Raw genomic sequence first — 18,490 nt, 5'->3', positions numbered from 1 at the left:
CCCCACAACCACCCTCCGCGCCTGGACCACGATCAGCACCGAAGACACCATCCGCACGATGAACTCCATCCACTCCGGATCCCCGACCGACCCCTGCCCCCACCACGTCTTCAACAAAGCTGACGCTATCATCGCACCCCACCTGCGGGACATCATCAACACCTCCTTCAACACCGCTACCTTCCCGGAGAGCTGGAAGCACGCCAAACTCAGCGCCCTACTGAAGAAGCCATCAGCCGACCCCACCGACCTCAAGAACTACCGACCCATCTCGCTGCTCCCGTTTCCCGCAAAAGTCATCGAGAAGACCGTCAACAAACAGCTGGCCGCCTTCCTCGAGACGAACGGATCCCTCGACCTCTCGCAGTCTGGCTTCCGGGCCAACCACAGCACCGAGACCGCCCTGATCGCAGCAACTGATGACATCCGAGCCCTGCTCGACAACGGAGAAACAGCGGCCCTCATCCTCCTAGACCTCTCCGCGGCCTTCGACACAGTTTGCCACCGCACCCTAGTACAGCGCCTCAGCAACGTCGGAATCCAGGAGAAGGCACTGGAGTGGATCATCTCCTTCCTCGCCGGAAGGATACAGAGAGTCCGCCTCCTCCCGTTCAGATCAGAAGCCACCGAAGTCATCTGCGGCGTCCCTCAAGGCTCCTCGCTCAGCCCAACCCTCTTCAATGTCTACATGAGTCCCCTCGCAGCCATCGCACGCCAGCACAACCTCAACATCATCTCCTACGCCGACGACACCCAGCTGATCCTCTCCCTCACCAACGACCCCGCCAGAGCCAACCTTACATGAAGGGATGAAAGAGGTAGCCGAATACATGATGAACAGCCGCCTGAAACTGAACTCTGACAAGACGGAAGTCCTCATCTTGGGATCCTCACCCTCCGCCTGGGACGACTCCTGGTGGCCCCCCGCCCTAGGCAGCGCATCCAAACCAACAGACCACGCACGCAACCTAGGCTTCATCCTGGACTCCTCCCTCTCCATGACCAGACAAGTCAACGCCGTCTCCTCATCGTGCTTCAATATCCTACGCATGCTACGCAAGATCTTCCGGTGGATCCCCACCGAGACCAGGAAGACGGTCACCCAGGCCCTCGTCACCAGCCGCCTGGACTAAGGCTACGCCCTCTACGCCGGAACCACCGCCAAACTCCAGAAGAGACTCCAGCGGATCCAGAACGCCTCAGCACGACTCATCCTGGACATCCCTCACCGCAGCCACATCTCCGGACACCTGAGAGACCTGCACTAGCTCAACAAGCGAATCACCTTCCGTCTGCTCACCCACGCACACAAAGCCCTGCACAACCAAGGCCCAGGATACCTCAACAGCCGCCTCAACTTCTACGCTCCCAAACGCCAGCTTCGATCGACCAGCCACGACCTCGCCGCCGTCCCCCGCATCCGAAGAGCCACCACAGGGGGAAGGTCCTTCTCCTACCTCGCCGCTAAGACCTGGAACTCCATCCCGACCCACATCCGCCTGACCCAGGACCACCTCGCCTTCAGGAAGCAGCTCAAGACCTGGCTGTTCGAGCAGTAGCGGACCCCCTCTCCCCTAGCGCCTTGAGACCCTCCGGGTGAGTAGTGCGCTATACAAATGCTTTGATTGATTGATTGATTGATTGGTTTTTAGGGCACTGGCTAGAAGGCGCCCGGTGCGGTTGCCTCCTACATAATATGTATGGCGGAGTCGGAGGGCGACAAATTCCGCTCTGTCAGTGTCAAGGCTGGCCAGTTGGGCCCTAGCAGCCTTCAGCTGACGCCAGATTCTTGGAGCGCAGGTGCGGCTGTGAACCCTTTCTAATTCAGCTACCTGTGCTGTGAGGTCGTCTCTCTTTTCTTTGCGGATTTTGGCGTCTGCAGCTGCAATTGCGATCAATTCCCCCCTGACTACAGCTTTCAGGGCTCCCCAAAGGGCCGATACCGAAGTTGCGGAGTTATCATTAGTGGCGAGGTAATCCGAGATGCATTTATGGATTTGTTTAGTAACGGCCGGTCTCTGCAAAAGGGGCTCATTAAGCCGCCACGAACCCGGGGTGCGCGAGGTTTTGGGCATATTGAGCGTCAGTTCTACCGCATCGTGGTCAGAGAGGGCCGCTGGGACAATGGAAACATCAGTGACGTGGGTGATTAATTCTGAGGAGCCTAAGAAGTGATCTAAACGCGCGTATGTGCGGTGCACATGTGAGTAGAAGGTGAAGTGCGCTGTGTTGGGGTGTACCGCCCTCCAGAGATCCAGCAGACCCCTCTCCCGCAGCCACGACCCGCCCACCTCAGATAGCGCTCCTGTTTCCCCATAACGGTGCCCAGATCTATCTTTGTTTGTGTCCATGACTAAGTTGAGGTCCCCCCCAATGAGCAGCTGAGAGTTAGGTGGCTGTAATGCTTCCGAGAGTGCATTTTTAAAAAATGGTTCCTGGCCTGTGTTTGGAGCATAGATGGAGCCGATCGTCATTGTTCTATTCCCTATGAGGAAGGTATAGGCTAGGAGGCGTCCTTTAATTTCTGCTGCCTTGGCCCCCACCCGGCCCCGGAAACGCCGGGACACGAGAATGGCCACCCCTGCTTTTTTAGATGGAAGTGAAGAAAAAAATTGCTGAGGGAAGGCCCGGGAGCGCATCCTGTGCCAATCTTTAGATAAGAGGTGAGTCTCCTGCAATAAGCAGAGTCTGCCCCTGAGTGCTCCAGGTATGAAATGACAGCCCTTCTTTTTATCGGATTGTTGAGGCCTTTTACATTGAGAGACAATACCTTAAGTGTATCAGTCATCATGGAATAACACGAAGTTGACAAAGCGTGGCAACACAACCCGTTTTTGCGTATAGTAAGCAATGGTCAGCACATGAGATCTGTTGATGTCCCTCTGCATACTGGTCCCCTCCCTCACTCCCATCCCTGTCCCTCCCGCGATACTGCTCCCCACCCCGGTCCCTGACAACTCCCCAGGTGATCCCCTGTCCCCTCCCCCGCCTACCCAGAACAGCCCCTACCCCCCCGCCCAACAACACCCCCCTCCCTTTCCCACCCTAACCCCAACCTGTGGGTCCCAAACAAAAGTCATAGTCCCAGGCCTATCCAAAGTCAGTTCAGGCCTGTAGGTTTAGAAGATAAAGGAGACTGTGGCAGTGGCGACCCATGTGGCCCCCCGCCCCCCCCCCCCCTACACTTTGAAAAAATGCATCAAGTATGGTTCCCTGGCTGAAACAGGTTCAGGACTTTGTAGCGGTGTCTTTAACTACTTCTTCGATGGCTGCGGCTTGTTCTATGGCGATCGTCCCTGGGTCCGGGCGGAGGCGAGTTTTAGGTGTGCGGCGTCTCCGTACCTGTTGCCAACCTTCTCTAGAGGGTTGCGTCCGATTAGCTTGGGAGGACCCCGGGGTGGAGTCCCCCTCTGATGCGTCGTCTGGTAGCTCAAGGCCCAGTAGGGTACAGGTATCCTGAAGCGAGCGGAGCTGATGTAGGGTACCCTCCCATTTGAAGATCAGGCGGAACGGGTGGCCCCAGGAGTAGGGCACCCCTTTTCCCCTCAGGAACGTGGTGACCGCTTTTGAAATCCTTGCGCTTCTGAAGCGTTATAGCTGAGAGGTCCTGGAAAAGTTCAACCGGGCAGTCTCGGAAGCGATGGGGTTGTGCTTGACGTGCTTCCCTTAGTATTCTTTCTTTCAAGGGAAAGTCCGGGAGGAACGCTAAGATGTCCGGAGGGGGGGCAGGAGCACGGCGGGGCAATCCCACTCGGTGCGCCCGGTCGATGCGGATGGGAAAGTCAGCAGGTTCATTGAGGACCTCTCGGAACAGGTCTTGGAGATACACCGTGACGCAATTCCCCTCTGCCTTCGATGGTACCCCTCTAATCCGTGTGTTGTTCCGCCGAGAGCGGTTTTCAAGGTCCTCCGTGTGAGCTTGGAGGTCCACCTGCTGCTCCCGAAGACGGAGGACTTCTTGTTGAAGGTGCACCAGATCTTCACAGCGTGCCTGGCTAGACTCTTCCACCGCCACCACTGTTTCCCACAAGCCATCGAGGTCCCGGCACAGTTCCCTTTGCTCACTCACCAGTTTCTGCTTTAAAGTCTGGAAGTCATCACGTAGCGTGTTGAAGAGGGTTTCCAGAAACGACTTTGTGATAGGGGCATCCTCAGTGTCCTTGTTTGGAGTAGCCGCCAATGCTGAAGGTGACGTAGGTGTTTTGGATTTCTCACCATTTGTGGATGTCTTCATGAGTAGTTCATTAATCGATCGACCCCTCCTGCGATTAGCATTGGACATTGTGCCGTGGTCGGACCGTCTAGGTGGTGCGGTCCTATTTACGCCTCCGTTTGCTGACAAGAAGGTCTATCAGCTGGCACTCCCTTCACCCCTCCGATCTCGTGGCCGCAAGTGTTCCAAGTGATTCCCTGCTAGGTCTCCAAGTTAGTGCAATTGACGGGCGTAGTGTCCCCAGCTCCTGTCGAGATAGTTGCGGTTTCGTGCCCTGCGTTGTCGATAGGGCCCAATGTCGTTGGTCAAGGTGGTATTGGGTCGCATTCGCGGGTTTTCTGCAGCTCACCTTCGCTTTCAGCAGATTGGGCGTATGACATCGAATACGGGCCTCAAAACCTTGATCAATGGGGGTCGCCTAGGTTTCAACAGTCTCTAGTCCACCCTGGCAATGTGCCTCGAGGCGCAGGCGGGAGCTAATTGTATCAGAACACCCACCGGGGGCTCGATTCGTACCCCAGAGCATCCGGTATCAGCGCAAGCTGGGGTGAGGTACCGTCGCTGGGTCCAGCTGCGGGACTCTGTGTGTTTTTTTGGCGCTCCCTGGGTCCTTTCGCTGCCCGTCTAGTCCCCTCAAGCAGTCCCCAGTGGGTGTGGAGGGGGGGGTCCAGTAATGAATAGGTGTCTACTCTCCTCCCGCCGGGGGCATGATCACCAGGCCCCCCGAGCTCCCCCCACTCCTCACCTCTGAGTATGTAGTCGCTTTGCAGCAATCTTTCTGCGTATTCAGGCGTCCTTTGGGCCTCTCGTAGTGGGCCTCACTTGGCCGGGTTGGAGCTCTGGCACTTCGGCCCGGGTCGGCCCCCAGATGCCTTAGGCGGTGATGTGAAGGTGGGTCCTCCTCTTCTAGGCCTCCGGCGATCACCTCGCTTGTGGCTGCGTCTTACAGGCCCAAGCCGGGGCCTCGAGTTGGCGCCCCGAGGCGGGGTGCCACGCAATTTCAGGTGTTAATTCAGAATGAGGGCCAACGTGAGTCCAATCGTGCTTGACTTGCCTAAGCGCTCACCTCCAGCGCCCGTTCACAAGTCTCTCTTCTTGCTGCCAGTTTCTCACCGGCCGGTCTCCGCCGCAGTGCAGGTCCGAGCCGCCGAGCCGGGGTCCAAAGTATCGCGCGCCCGGGCCGCAGTCCGCCTCGGGTGCGCGAGCTCAGGTTCTTGTTTTTGCGACCTCTCTGTGGTTCTGGGGACAGCGGTGGCCCTGCGCGGGTGATTAATGCCTCAATGACCCAGCAGTATGGGTCAATCCAGTGTGGGTCCGCCTCGGCCCTCCTCAGCCGGCTCCGTAATGTGTGTAGGCCCAAGCCGGGGGTTAAATTTGAGATATGCCCGGGTCGCGGGTCACTCCAGCCACGGGGCGAAGACTCCCTCCAAGTGGCCCCCTGGTGTCTCGGGGGGGCCCCTGATGCCAAGGGCTCGTCCCGGTCAGCAGCTGCGACCCTTCCGGGCGGACAGTCGGCTTCGGGATGGCAGCATGCCCGACTCGTACCAGGCCCTTTCCTCGGCTCACTCCGGCGCCGGCGATGGCGGTGAGTGAGTGCAGTTTCACCTCTTTAGGTCCGCACTCCGGGGCACGTGTCCGCGCTGCTTCGTGCAGGACGTGAGGGGGGCCAAATTAGCTATTTCGGGGCTATTGTGGGGGGTTACAGGGGATTAGGGCGAGGAGCTCCGCAATTAGACCTCCGTCCCGGTCGCCATCTTGGCCACGCCCCTCCTGAATTTAGTTTTTAACTGTCTCCTAAGTACTGTCATGTTTTCCCCACATCTGGGCAATGCATTATTCCACAATAGTGACTTTTTTTTACTATTGTTTACACACACTTTTAACTCAAAAACTGAAACCTAGCGTGGTAACATTTTTTCAGCCATAACATACTCCTGCTAACCACTTCCCATCAAGCTGTCTACAACATTTGTGAGATATGAGACTTTTATTAATACCACAAACTTATTTGTATACCCCGGTGTCTCTTAATCTCTGGAAAGGAAAAGCTTTGCACCCTATTTCGTATTCCCCCTACCATCCTAAGGGAATCGCAGCGGTGTGTTTTAGTAGGCTCAGGTAAGTTTTATTTGATGAAGGATCCTGTGAAAGCTTAAACATTTATCTGTAATCTTACTGTTTTACTTGTGTTGCTCCTATAAAAGGTTCCATCATAAACTTAGATCCTTCACAATAAAAAAAACATGCATATGTAACATAGTGTGTCACGACATGTAAATATTTAGCAGTGATCCTTGCTATCGTAAAACAGGAGAAGTCTATATTAAATCATTTATGCATATCAACCAAAGGACATGTGCTTCAGGTATAGTGTGAAATACTCGAAATCCCAGAGATGCAAAACACAGATTAAAACAGTAACCACATAAAAATAGTAAAAAATACATACACCTACAGCAATACACACATGATTTAAGAAACCACCCTATTCTGTAGCACACATACTCTTGGGTAACAATCGCAGAAATGGGTGTGCTACTCTTCATTGACTGAATTTATATTCCCTTAAAATTGATAACAAAAACTGAGCTGTAAAAACACCATATAATCTTAAGAAAAATGCAAAGTGCTAAGTGTGAAATACAGTGGCGGCAACCATTAGGGGGTTTACATGAACATATATAGCGCATACACAGAAATGAATGCAAGAGGGCAGCCTGGCTGTAGCACAACAGATGCATAAGCATACTGAACACAACAAATAAGAGTCCAAATGAAAACAATTCGTAATAAAGCACATGCCAAACAATTCAGAGATGAAGATACCTAAGATTTAGACACTGGGATAAGATAGGCTCTTCTCTAAACCATGCTTTGTCTGCTCAGAGAGTGATGGCAATTAAAATCAAAGAAGGTATCTTCATTACGGCCCAGGCAGATTTAGTAGAAGGGTTTAATAAGTACTACGAATGCCTAAATTATTTATCACTCTTTTAAGTTCCTGCGCAATAGGTACTTGCCTAGATAGTCTGACCAGCAGCAAGAGAATCTTATTAGACTGATAGCTCTGCAAGTACTTTTCAGCTCCACCAAGAGTGCCCCTTCAGGAAAGGCCACTGGAACAGATATGATCCCAGCGAGGTATATCAAGCTTAATTCTTTGTTCTTGCACCTCTGTTCCTTCACTTAGTCAAATAAATATGGGTGGGAGTCTTCACTCAAAGATTGTATCTCTTTAGGGCTTTTCTGATCTATCTTCCATCATGCTATTTATAATAACTTGGTGGACTAATCACCTCTTTCATTTGGGCATATAACAAACCTAGACGCGTCTTGCCATTTTACATCTACCTTGGAATAAGGTAGGATTGACCACACCAAACTTTGAAATGAATTATGTAAAAGACTAATAAACAAAATACACTGTATTTTAGTGGCAATATTAGACAAGCCACCTATTGCTTCAATTTCATTATCCCAGCGTGTTAAATATCAGGTTATTGATTACCGTTCCACTCAGGAGCCACCAAGACCATCTGCGGCGTCCCGCAAGGATCATCCCTCAGCCCGACGCCTTTCAACATCTACATGGCAACACTCGCACGCATCGCCAGACTTCATGACTTCAACATAATCTCCTACGCCGACGACACCCAGCTGATCCTCCCTGATCCCTCACCAAGGACCCCCTCACCGCCAAAGCCAACCTCCACTGTGGTATGAAGGCTGTCACCGACTGGATGGAAAAAAGCCGGCTCAAACTGAACGCGGACAAGACGGAGATCCTCATCCTCGGACCCAACCCCTCAACCCCTCAGCCTGGGACGGCTCCTGGTGGCCCACATCTCTGGGCACCGCCCCTACACCAACCTACCACGCACGCAACCTGGGAGTCATCCTAGACTCGAGACTCACCATGGCCAACCAAATCAACACAGTCTCCTCAACCTGCTTCCACACCCTCCGCATGCTTCGCAAGATCTACAGGTGGGTCCTTACAGACACACGAAAAAACATCACCCACGCCCTCATCAGCAACGCCCTCTATGCCGGAGCCCCGTCCAAGCTCATCAGCAGACTTCAAAGAATCCAGAATGCCTCTGCACGCCTGATCCTCGACGTCCCCCGCCGAGACCTTCAGGAGACTACTGATGGCCTGGCTCTTCGATCACTAGCTGCAGCCACCACCCCCGCCCCCAGCGCCTTGAGACCCTCGCGGGTATGTATGAAATGAAATGAAATGAAAAATTGCATTTGTATAGCGCATAACTGCCCTGAGGCCTCGCAGCGCTTGAAGATAAAATGGTTTAGCGCAGGCTCAGGGCAGATCAGCAGGATTTAGCAAACAAATGCGTTTTCAAGGCCTTTCTGAACGAGAGGAGGTTGCTATTTCCTCGGATGGCAAAGGGGAGGGCGTTCCAAAGTCTGGTCGCCGAATGGGAAAAAGAACGGCCACCCCAACGGGCTTTATTAATTTTAGAGGAGGTGGCCAACTGCAGAGTACCAGACCGAAGGGGGCGTGTAGGGACATAAGGCGTGACCAGAGGGTGCAGAATCGCTGGGCCTACACGATGAAAGGATTTGTGCATAATGCACAGAGCTTTAAACTGCACTCTGGCAGTAATTGGGGCCAATGGAGGTCCCTCAGAGCCTTCCTCGCCGACTGCCGACGGGACAGATTGAACAGTAGGCGGGCCGCACAGTTTTGTGTGACCTGGAGCCTCTGAAGAACCGAAGCCGGTGCTCCCAGGTAGAGAGCGTTCCCATAATCCAGGCGGGAGAGAATCGGGGCCTGGACCATGATCCTCCTCGCCTGGAAAGGGAGCAAAGGGAGCACCCGCCGGAGCATCCTCATGAGTCCGAAGCAAGTGGCCGCAGTCTTAGTAGCCTGGACCGAGAAATCAAGGGCGGTGTCAAGCCAGATCCCGAGGCTCTTTATCTGGGACTTGGGGACAGGAGGAGCGCCAAGACATGGTGGCCAGACGGGTGCAAGAGCAGAAGGGGAGGGATTTCCGAGGAGAATGATGTCTGTCTTCTCCCCGTTGAGCTTGAGACAGGAGGCTTGCATCCAACTGGCAACAGCCTCTAGACAGGGGCCTAAGGTGTTGGATGATCCATCAGCGTGGTCTAACGAGACCACCAGCTGCGTATCATCCGCGTAGGTGACTATACGCACACCAAAGGGATGGACTATCCTGTCCAGAGGCTCCATGTAGGCGTTAAAGAGGGTCGGGCTCAGGGAGGAGCCCTGAGGGACCCCACACCTGAGAGGATGTTTAGGAGAGACTATTTCACCCTCGAAGACCCGGAAAAAGCGCTCACTCAGAAAGGAGGTGAGCCAGTCCAGAGCCGCGCCCGACACGCCCAAGCCCGCCAGTCGGTGTATTAGCGTGGCATGGTTCACCGTGTCGAACGCGGCGCTAAGGTCTAACAAGATAATGGCCACCTTTCCTCCCCGATCCAAAGTCATTCTTGCTTCCTCTGTGACCGCCAACATGGCGGTTTCTGTGCCATGTTGAGGGCGAAAACCTGTCTGGGAGGCACGCAACAGACAGTTGGACTCCAAATGGTCTGTTAAGATATTGTTGGCGTGCCTCTCCAGCAGTTTACTCAGCCAGGGAAGCAAGGAAATGGGACGGTAGTTGGACAAGTTGTTTTGGTCCAAGGAGGGTTTCTTGAGAAGCGCCCTCACCATGGCACACTTCCAAGCAAGCGGGACCGACCTGGACACAATAGAGGTGTTTAAAGCTTCCAGGATAACAGGACGAATAACGTCCAGTGCCTTGACAAGGATCCGGGTCATTAGGAGAGCCGGAAGAAACTTTGGAGATTAATCCATCCAGGCTGCCGGCATCAAGAAGCGGAATTGTATCCAGCTTGCAGAGAGCCGGAGAGTCAGCTGGCTTAGAAGGGACGGAGGGGGTGTTGACCGTAGGATTACTAAATGAGGAGTATATGGTCGAGATTTTCTTGGAAAAAAAGGCAGCTAGCTCATTACAGCGGTCTTGTGCCCCTTCAGCAGTAGGACGCTCAGCTGGAGGTGAAATAAGGGATTTGGCTATCCTAAAGATTTCCCTAGGCGCGTTGGCTGCAGCACTAATTTTCCCTTCATAGAAGGAAGTTTGCGCCATTTTAATCTCTGATTTATAGAGCCTCATTGCGGACCTATAATCATCTTTCCTAGACAGAGAATGGTCCTTCCTCCACGCTCTCTCTAGTCTGCGGCAGTCAAGCTTTAATAACCTCAGAGCAGGAGTGTACCAGGGTGCAACTTTAGGTCTTCTGATGAGTTTACAGGGGCGTTTGGGAAGAACTTTGTCTAAGGTGCTGGAAATCCAGTGATCAAAGTTGCTAGAAGCAGAGGCAGGGGTCGAGGCCCTTCTCGGGAGATCTTGAGTGAGAGCCGTTGTCCAGTCGGTGAGGGGAAGTGAGGACCATCACCGACTGGTGGTATGTATTGCGCTTTATAAATTCTTTGATTGATTAATTGATTGATTAGGAAAATTATTGCTGGATATTTTGAAATATTTTCGTATTCTGAAAACCCATGGCTATTCTACACTCAAAGGCTGTTAAGGTAATAATATTCAGGTTCCTAAGGCTTCCCCATGAGTCAAAATGTAATTGACATATCAACCTATTGTAATGTCACTTTCAAAAACCTTTAGGAGATTATGGTTGAGCTCAATACCTTTCATAAGAAATTCTTTAGATATTTATAGATCTAACACATTTAAATGATAAATGTAAAGAAATGCCACCTCAATACTTAAAATTTGTGTTAGTCTGAACATAATCTACTAAGTATAGCGGGATACTATCAAATGTTTATGGAGGCTTAGTAATTCAACCAAAAAAGAAGTATTTTTGATTAAAAGATCAGCGTCTCGGTGTAAAGTAAACCTCTACTGCAAATCGGGTTCATTCAGTGGTAGACGTAAGACTTTAGGAACATAAGTAGTGGCTTTGAACTTTGCCATGTTGTAGAGATCGATCTACAGAAAAGAAGGGACCGACACAGTAAGATCATTTCTGTCAATGCCTTTGGGAATATGCAGCTGTAAGAGAAACAAATGCACTTTAATTCTTAAAACCTACACATATGCCTATTACATTCATTACAGTTCAAGTGAAGCTAGTCACAGCAAAGTTCATAATCTTGTGTACCTTTTGCTCACCGTGCCACCCCAGTTTAGACGAGCCATATGCAAATCAGTCTTGACCCTTTGCCTCATGGGAACCGTCCAGACCGACCTGCGAAGCCAGGTCCTCCCTGGACCGGAAACAAGAATCCTGGGACCGGTTTCATGCCATCACCACTCAGCAGCCAGGCTAGCTTGAATCCAGGGGTACAGTGAGCCCTGGACCCACATCTGGGCATACCCGGCACACGTAGGGCGAGAAGGCAAATGACACACAGATGATGGATGGAATGCAGAGCAAATCAATCGCTCTCCTCTAGTCAGTAGATCTGGGCTAAATCCATTGTTCTTTTGCTCACCATGCCACCCCAGTTTAGACTCAGCCATATGCAAATCAGTTTTGGCCCTGTGCCTTATGGGCACAGTCGATACCGAACTGCCTAGCCAGGTCCTTCCTGGACCGGAAACAAGCATCCTGAGACTGGTTTCGTGGCATACCCCCTCATCAGCCAGGCTAGCTTTAATCCAGTGGTACAGTGAGCCAGGCACCTGACACTGCTGGATGTCGGTGACTGCCTCGCATCTTGTATGCCTTTGGTGCCTTGAGCGCGACCACGATCTGAAGTCGTGTTCCAAGTGCCGCGCCATGAACCCAAAGGTCTTCCTGGAGCGATCCCTCAAGCACCTGGCTGCTCGACGTGCGACGCCATGACAATCCAGTTCCTGGTCGACAGGAAGGTCCTGGGGGCGGTCTCAGATTCAGAGATCCTCTTCGCACTCGAAGTCATCCAGTTATTTGGGTAAGTCAGGCTACAAAAAGAAGTCGAAGAGGTCTTCGACTTCTCATCCATTGGCCGATGAGACAAGTGAGCATTGACATTCGAGGACTGGCTCTGCGGTTGAGCCAGTGCTTAGGCCACCTCAGCATCACCCATTCAGTTAAAAGAATTTTATGAGGCTATGCACGTCATATTTGGGTGACCTGTTCCCTCCGGCTCACATTTGGGCCCCACAGGTTTGGAGGGGCCATCACTGAATCCACGTTGGTGGCTCTGGCGCCTGTTGGGTCCCTTCGATCCACAGATGGGTCCGCACCGGCGCTGGTCATGCCACCTCGACCTTACCAGATGCTAATCCCCATTCAGATCTTCGACTCCAACACAGAGCCAGATAAGTGTCGCCAGACGCTGACTGGAGCCATGCCTCCCATGCTGGAGCATGAGCCCTATTCGTATGGGCTAGGATTTGCGGAGGAGTGGGAAGGGTCGTTGGACTCCAATACCATCCTTATGCCACTAACATGGACTAGTGTGAGAATTTGATGGGCGGCGGCAGACTTGATACCTCTCCAGCTACTGGCATGCTTTCTCCCCCTACCATGGCTACTGAGGAGGGAGTTTCATTTGCAGTGGTGGCGAGGAAGGCAACCGAGGTCCTGGACCTTAGCTTGCCCTCGGTGGCAGTCAAGACAAACGTATTGACAGAAGTGCTTTAACCGTGAGTGTCCCCTTCTGAACCGCTTCACCTGTTTAATGAGGCTCTTACTTACGTTCTGCTTGGGACTTTGTCCGAGCCCAGCACAGGGTCTCCTGTGAACAGGACTCTTGTCTGCCACCCCGCCCCAGGGGACCCCAAATTCCTCATGCAACACCCTACCCCGGAGAGCGTGGTAGTCCAAGCCTCCACTTTCCACGTAAATCCAGGGACATTCCAAACCGCCCACCACATCCGGAATCCAGGAGGCTGGGCAAGAAGATGATTTCTTCTAAAACCTTGGCACTGCAGTCCGTAAACACTGCATGTCTTTTGGGACGCTGTTTCCACACTATGTGGGATACGGTTGCACAGGTGCTGCCAACGGTCCCGGAAGAGGTCCGGACCGTACTCTCCCAGGTGGTTGCCGATGGGAGAGATGCAGCGGAGTTCACGATTTGATGTGGATTGTACACCACCAACTCACTGGCTCAAAGCAGTTTCGTCAACAGTTGGTTGAGGATGACTGGCTTTTCTAGGGATGTCGTAGCGTTGCTTATGGATATGCCCTTTGAGGGCTCCCATCTTTTCGAGGAGAAAGCAGTTTCAGCGCTGGAGGGCTCTAAGGACAGCAGGGCTATGGCCAGGTCCTTAGTCCTTTCCATGGCCCCTTGTCACCCCCACTCCTTTCATGGCCATGGAAGGGGCTTCCATCTGCGTCTGTACCCGCCCAGCCTCCAAGGCGTGTAACCTTCACAGCCTCTGCATGGTTGATGAGGCATTGTCCACAGACCTTGTGGGTCAGGCTGCCAGCAGTCGAGACAGTCATAACCTTTCCCCCTATGCCCCCAGCAGCTGCAGCCTCAAAGCCCTTATAGTCTTCCCCCTTATCGTCATGGGCACCCAGTGGGCAGCAGGATCGCCATCACCTGCATCACTTGCAGCCTATAACATCGGACCAATATGTTCTGCAGATTGTCCAGAGGGGCTAGTTCCTCCCCTTCCGAGACTACCCCTCTGCTTGCGATGGCTGACAGAAGAATATCTTTCTTTCCTCAGCCAAGAAGTGGCGACTCTTGACCGAGGGAGCCATAGAGAGGGTGCCGATGCCAGAAGTAGGTCAAGGTTGTTATTCCCGCTAATTTCTCGTGCCCTAGAAGGATGGAGGGGTTTGTCCTATCCTCGATCTGCCCCCACTCAATTTCTTCTTCAGGAAGGAGAAGTTCGAAATGCTCACACTTGCTCAGGTCTTGTCTGCCCTGGACCATAGAGACTGGATGGTAGCATTGGCTTGCTGGACGCATACTTCCACACTCCTGTCCTCCTGCACACAGGCGTTACTTGCGGTTCACCGTGAGCCTCAAGCACTTTATGCTTGCTGTGCTCCCTTTTGGCCTTGCCAGCACCCCTTGGGTGTTCACCAAGGTGATGACAGTTGTTACAGCTCATCTGCGATGATCAGGGGTGCCAGTCTTTCCCTATCTCAGCGTCTGGCTGTTGGAGGTGGGCTCACCACAGGCTGTCACCTCCCATCTCCAGACTATGGCGGACTGCCTGCATTCACTGGGGTTCACTATCACCGTACTGAAGTCACTCCTTCTCAAATGCTCCTTTTCATTGGAGCTGTTCTGGACATGGTGCAGTTTCTGGCCTATACTCCCGAACGGCGAGTCCAGAATATTCAGGCTATGAAACCGATGTTTCAGCTTCTATCCTGGATTTCTGTGGGACTGATCATCAGGGAATTCTCTCCAACATGGTCCAGATCTCAGAGGGAACTGCACAAGATCTGCAGTGATGGTTAACAAACCGTGATTGGGTCAGTGGCAAACCCCTCTCTCTTCCCCAACCAGATCTGATAGTAGTAACAGATGTGTCACTTCTGGGATGGGGCAGCCATCTGGGAGATGTGGAGATCTGATGCCTCTGGAGTACACGTCAACCTTATGAAGCTCTGGCCGTTCCGGCTGGCATTAAAAGTCTTTCTGCCTTCCATCAAGGAAGGCTAGTGCAGGTGTTCAGGGACAACACCATCGCCTTGTGTTACTGCAAGAAACAGGATGGGGTAGAGTCATAGCCCCTCTGTCAAAAGGCCCGTTTGTCTATGGAATGTCAGGGCATTTCCCTGGTGGTTAAACACCTGGTAGTCTGTCTGAATGCCAGAGCGGACAAATTCAGCCGAATATACCTGGCGGATCACGAATAGCATCTACATCCAAATGTGGTGCAAGCGCTGTTTCAGCAGTTGGGAGAGCCTTGGTTATCTGTTCGCCACCAACAAGAAGGTGCAATGTCAGCAGTTCTGCGCACTGGAGTTACCACGGGGGTTCTCGCTCGGAGGTGCTTTTTGTCTCAAGTGGAGCTCAGGCCTCCTGTATGCCTTTCTGACCATACCACTCCAGCCCAGAGTTTTCAAGAAGATCAGGAACGACCGGGCCCAAGTTATTCTTGTGGTCCGGACTGGGCTCTGAGAGTTTGGTATTGGGCTGTTGAGCATGGTCATCGGTCCTCCGATCCGGCTGCCGGGAGGATCTTCTGTAGCAGCAGGGGAAAGTTATCCACCCAAACCTATCAACACTCCGCCTTCTTGTGTGGAGAATGATCATGGCAGTTGACAGCCTTCGAACTTCCGCCCAAAGCTTGCAGTGTTATTCTGGCAGCCAGATGTCCCTCCACAAAAACCGTATACACCTGCTGTTTGGGCAAGTTTGTAGCATGGTGTGCAGAAAAGCAAGTTGACCACCTTTATGCTACCCTTTCTCAGGTTCTTCTCTTTGTTTCCCATTTACAGCAGGGCTGTGTTCTGGATGTCCTAAAGAGTTATCTTTAGGTTATCTCAGCCTTCCTGTGGTTGCCTGACCAGCCATCCTTCTTCAAATTGTGCATAGGTTCTTGAAAGGTTTGCAATATATGCTTCCTCTTTTGCCCTTTATCATGCCTCAATGGGACCTTAACCTGATGTGCGCTCCCTTTGAACCCTTGCACATCTGTCCTTTCACTCTCCTTACCATCAAGACGGCCTTCCTGGTGGCAATGACATCTGCCTGGAGGGTCAGTGAGCTTCAGGCTTGGCATGTAGGCCAGTCCATCACTATGTCTCATTGTTACACTCCGCCACATCCCTCTAAAGAAGAGGAGCAAAGTCACTGACTGGAGCCAAAAAGAGCATTGTCATTCTACTTAGACCACATGAAAGAGTTCTGGGTGGACTACCAAATATTTGTAGGATATGTCTGAGAGAGGAAGGGAAAGGCTGTGCAGAAACAGACCATCTCATGGTGGATTGTGCTCTGTGTTAAAATCTGCTACGCATTGGCCAAGAAGTAACCCCCTGAGGACTTAAGTGCTCATTCCTCCAGAGCCAAGACTGTGACCACTGCCTTAGCGCACAGAGTACCAATCCTGGACATGTGCCAGGCAGCAACATAGACTTCCTCGCACACGTTCACAAAATTGCATGAAATTGTTTCGTAGAGGTATTGCTTCGGTATTTATTCTAAGGTAAGGAATCTGTGGCTATAAGTCTCTATCAGATAAACAAGTTACTTACTTTCGGTAACGCCTTATCTGGTAGAGATCTAATCTTGCTGCAGAGTCCTTACTGCTCTGGGATCGGATTTCTATGGACAGGGCGTTCCCCTTCCAAAGTTTTCCACACCAGTGGTCAGTGTTCTTCGTGGCTCCATACTCCTGGCGTGGAAAGTCGTGAAAAGTAACTGACATCAGTGCACAGGGGTGGCGCCTATATAGGCACAGCGCACGTCACTAGCGGTGACGCCACACAGAGCTGACCGACTCCACCTTCTGGCACGCAGGGAGAACTGCTCACAAAAACAATTCTGGATCCAGTCTAATGTCTGGGGATAATTCTATGGTAAAGAATTTGCAGCTACATAGAATCTCTACAAGATAAGGCATTCACGAAAGTAAGTAACTTGTCCGTCACTGAGAGCCAAGGTGTGTGGGGATGAAGTGAGTTTTGTAATTGTAATATGTGGAATATCCCACTGCACCTACTTTACCTGAAGAATTTACAGCAGCCATCAGTATCATCCTTTTTTTTGGATTATGGTATGCAGTGCACTCTCTTTCATAGTGAATGCTTTACAGCATACTAGCAGGTAACAGATGCATTTCTTAATGTGCTGCTTATAGGTGCTTCTGTCACCTTTGTTGTAAACATTTTTTAATCTAGCCTTTTGTTTATTGAATTCTTTTAAAGCCATTCTTTCAAGGTGAATTTTTGGATTATGTTTAGATTTCTATAATCCAGTTAATAGTACATTTATCTGTTTGGTTTTCTTTGTACTGCAGTTCATGGAGAAAACAGACAAGGAATACTACACTCTGGATGACATGTTTGTTTCCAAAACGGCAAGGAAGGAGAGTGCAGATAAAGAAGACGAGCGAGAAAGAGAGCAGGCAATCTCAGAGCACCGAAAACTGGCTGCACGGATGGAGAAGTGTCCTTACTGCTTTGACAACCCTGAACTGCCCAAGCATTTAATTGTTGCAATTGGCAAAAAGGTCGGAACATATTTATGTTTCTCATGTTTCATGAACTCTTGCGATGTATCCTTCATATGTTTCTGTAGATGGTAGCAGCCGTGTATTCTTTATACAGAGAGTATATTACCCTTATTTGTTAGAAACCGTATTCTATCCATTTAATTAAAAGTTTGCTGACTTCACAAAGAATAAACACGAGTACTTTATGAAGTCAGACATTAAGTCAGACATACAAACATGTGCAGGTGAACACGTACTCACATGTAAAACATCCCTGTTTCTAAGAATAGCATTTACAATCCCCTTACTGGCTTTGGCCGCCTTCAAATAGATATATTTGATGTTTTTGCTTACCCACACCAGCTTAGGCTTTCACTCAGCCCTCTTCATCCATTGTGTCTCTATCATATGTTATTTGTGTTCGCTACATCCTACAGCAGTGGGCAGCCTATGTAAGCCATTGGTTAACCTCGCTGCTCTTTCACAGTGCCATGGACTACTATTGCGATATGTGCTGTTTGATATCAAAAATACTTATTTCCATATATCCAGGTTTTGCACATTAGTATTTCACTGAGAGGCAGTTTCTGCTCGAGTCAGTCCCTCCAGACGTTTATGCTAGATGCGTGTTTGCTTAAAACTAAGTCATGTAAGATACCTTTCGCTGAGAAAGTGTAATTTCGTGGTATTTTCGTAGAATTCTCACAAAACAAAATGTGCTGTTTTGCGAACTTTATGACGAAAATACAACTTACCGTTCCTGGTCATTGCTTTTGAACATCATTAACAGTCAAACTGTTGGTGTAATTGCCGGTTCAGTTGAACAGAACGAAGTCTGCATTTCCCAGATTGCCCTAATTAATTATTGGGGCACCCACTCCTTATCAATCATCCTTGTCCCAGTCATATTTATATTATGATACATTGAATAGTCTTCCACCCTGCAGCGACCACCAGCAATGGTCCCAATTTCTGTAGTGCTCCTGCTTTTGAAACTGAGACTCCTGAGCACCTTAAAGTTTTAACTTGTTGAAACTTGACGAAAAACACCATACTATTTTATGGGGTAGAACACTGTCAGGCGTTTGTAGATCTCAAGAAAGTGGCCTATCACTGCCTTCTCATCAGATGTTAAACATATGAATAGCCGGCT

General features: G+C 51.0%; 1 protein-coding gene across 1 annotated transcript in view; it reads left to right on the top strand.

Moving 5' to 3' along the window:
- The window catches only part of CWF19L2 (CWF19 like cell cycle control factor 2), a 1,282,529-nt gene that overhangs the window by 933,757 nt on the left and 330,282 nt on the right, over positions 1-18,490 (top strand). Inside the window, exon 13 of the mRNA XM_078657031.1 lies at positions 17,143-17,355. Coding sequence (XP_078513157.1) covers positions 17,143-17,355 — 213 coding nt within the window. The remainder of the gene's footprint in view (positions 1-17,142; positions 17,356-18,490) is intronic.

Source organism: Lissotriton helveticus, chromosome 8 (genome assembly GCF_964261635.1).
Source record: "Lissotriton helveticus chromosome 8, aLisHel1.1, whole genome shotgun sequence".
NCBI classification, from domain to species: Eukaryota; Metazoa; Chordata; class Amphibia; order Caudata; family Salamandridae; genus Lissotriton; species Lissotriton helveticus.
This window is presented reverse-complemented; position numbering and strand designations above follow the sequence as displayed.